General features: G+C 61.5%; 1 protein-coding gene across 1 annotated transcript in view; it reads left to right on the top strand.

Moving 5' to 3' along the window:
• Window positions 1–311: 311 nt before the first annotated feature.
• The window catches only part of LOC119585771 (insulinoma-associated protein 1-like), a gene marked incomplete in the record, with an annotated part of 3,125 nt that continues 1,623 nt past the window's right edge, over window positions 312–1,813 (top strand). The window contains 1 exon segment of the mRNA XM_037934483.1: window positions 312–1,813. Coding sequence (XP_037790411.1) covers window positions 467–1,813 — 1,347 coding nt within the window.

The following is a 1,813-nucleotide window of genomic DNA, read 5'->3' as shown; positions in this document are numbered from 1 at the left end:
CCCCAGTTATGAATATCTGCACAATGGCTTTGTTCTGACCCTCGGGGTTATCGCTGGGAATTTACAGAGAACTAATAAAGCTGCTCTGAAGGACTGCGGACACAGAGCTAAATGTATAATCCTCAGTCATCGATTTAGGAGTCGGAGGCCGCCGCACGTGCCCCCGCTGCACACCTGCCGCGGGGCGGGTCTGTCGGCACGCGCGCCCAATCAGCGGCCGGTACGCGAGCGTGTGGCCAACCAGCGTCGGCACGCCCAGGTGCCACCGAGGGGACGCCGCGCTGCTCGCACACTCAGTTGGTTATCGGGTGGGGAGCAGGGCGGACGCATTTTCCTGCGCTCCTCTCTCGCCCTCCCTCACTCACTTGGTAAACAAGATGTGAGGCGCTTGCCGGGCGCCCTTCACGTCTTTACACTGTATATTTGAGTCAGCTCGCTGCTTCCATCTGTGATCTCAACTGTGATAATGCCGAAAGGTTTCCTGGTGAAAAGAAGAGAAGACATGAGTGCTTTGGACTTGGTGCCATACCGGCCTTGGAGAAGTGCCATCATGCACGACGAGCAAGAGGAACCGGTGGACTTCAGCCTCCGGCGTCGGCATTCCAGCAGTGGGAGCAGAGAGTCGCTGCCAGCCAGAGAGGAACAGGTGCGTGTGGAGAGCTATGTGGAAGAGGTGAAGGAAGTGGTGCACGTGCGGGGTGTGGATAAGGGGAGTCGCCTGCTCGTCAGAACGCCGGACTCTGGCTTCAGCAGTCCCTCTGACAGCGACTTCTACAGGAGGTCGGTGTATCAGGCGGCGACGCCACGCCTGCCTCCCAAGCTTCACGCGGACGTCCTCGCGACGCCGTGCGAGATTGAGCAGACGTCGCCCTTGGCACTCGTCAAAAGGAAGCTTCCCGATGCCGACGTAACGAGTGCATTGCATGTGTCGACGCTGCATGGCGGTCACGAGGTCAGCCACTACCACGGCTTCCAGGCGACGAGTCCGCGCGTGGAGGAGGCCAGGTATCTGATCCCGCCCGAGACGAGTCCGTACCACCTGTTGTCCCCCACCGTGTACTGGCCGCATGGCTCGTCGCCGCTCAGGTCACCCATCCCCTTCACCTCGCCGCTGGGACGACCTCCGTACGACCTCAGTCACACCGCTGTGCCGCTGAGGAGCCCCCAGGACGGCCTCAACCTCACCACCACCTCCACACCCCGTCCTCCCGGCTCCCCCCGCCACATCACGCCGCTGAAAGTCCCCAGCAAGTCGCCGGCCGGGCTGGGAGGGGTGCCCACGCCCCACAAGCGCAAGTCCCCGACCGCCTCCGGCACGCCCGAGAAGAAGATGAAAACCTCCAAGAAAACCAAGGCGGCGCGGAGACTCAACTTCGACGAGGACAAAACGTCTCCGGTGTCCGGCACGATCATCCGCGAGCTGGCGGAGGGAGAGGAGCCCCTGGTCGTGAGGAAGGGGGACATCGACCCCGCCTACAACGTGGTTGAGATCACAGAGGAGGCCAAAGCCGAGCTGGCCAAGATAGACAATAAGATCGGCGATTATGTGTGTCGCCTGTGCAAGGAGATGTACGACGACGCCTTCGGGCTGGCGCAACACAGATGCTCAAGAATCATCCACGTGGAGTACCGCTGCCCCGAGTGCGACAAGGTCTTCAACTGCCCCGCCAACCTTGCCTCGCACCGACGCTGGCACAAGCCCAAGACAACGACCTCCGTAGGCGTCCCCACCCCCGGCACCTCCACCTCCGTCACGTCGTCACCCAAGATATCTTCCGAGGGCGACGTAGGGCCGAATAAACATTACATTGAG

The sequence above is a fragment of the Penaeus monodon genome, chromosome 20 (genome assembly GCF_015228065.2).
Source record: "Penaeus monodon isolate SGIC_2016 chromosome 20, NSTDA_Pmon_1, whole genome shotgun sequence".
NCBI lineage: Eukaryota > Metazoa > Arthropoda > Malacostraca > Decapoda > Penaeidae > Penaeus > Penaeus monodon.
The sequence above is the reverse complement of the archived record's forward strand: the minus strand, read 5'-3'. Positions and strand labels throughout refer to the sequence as shown.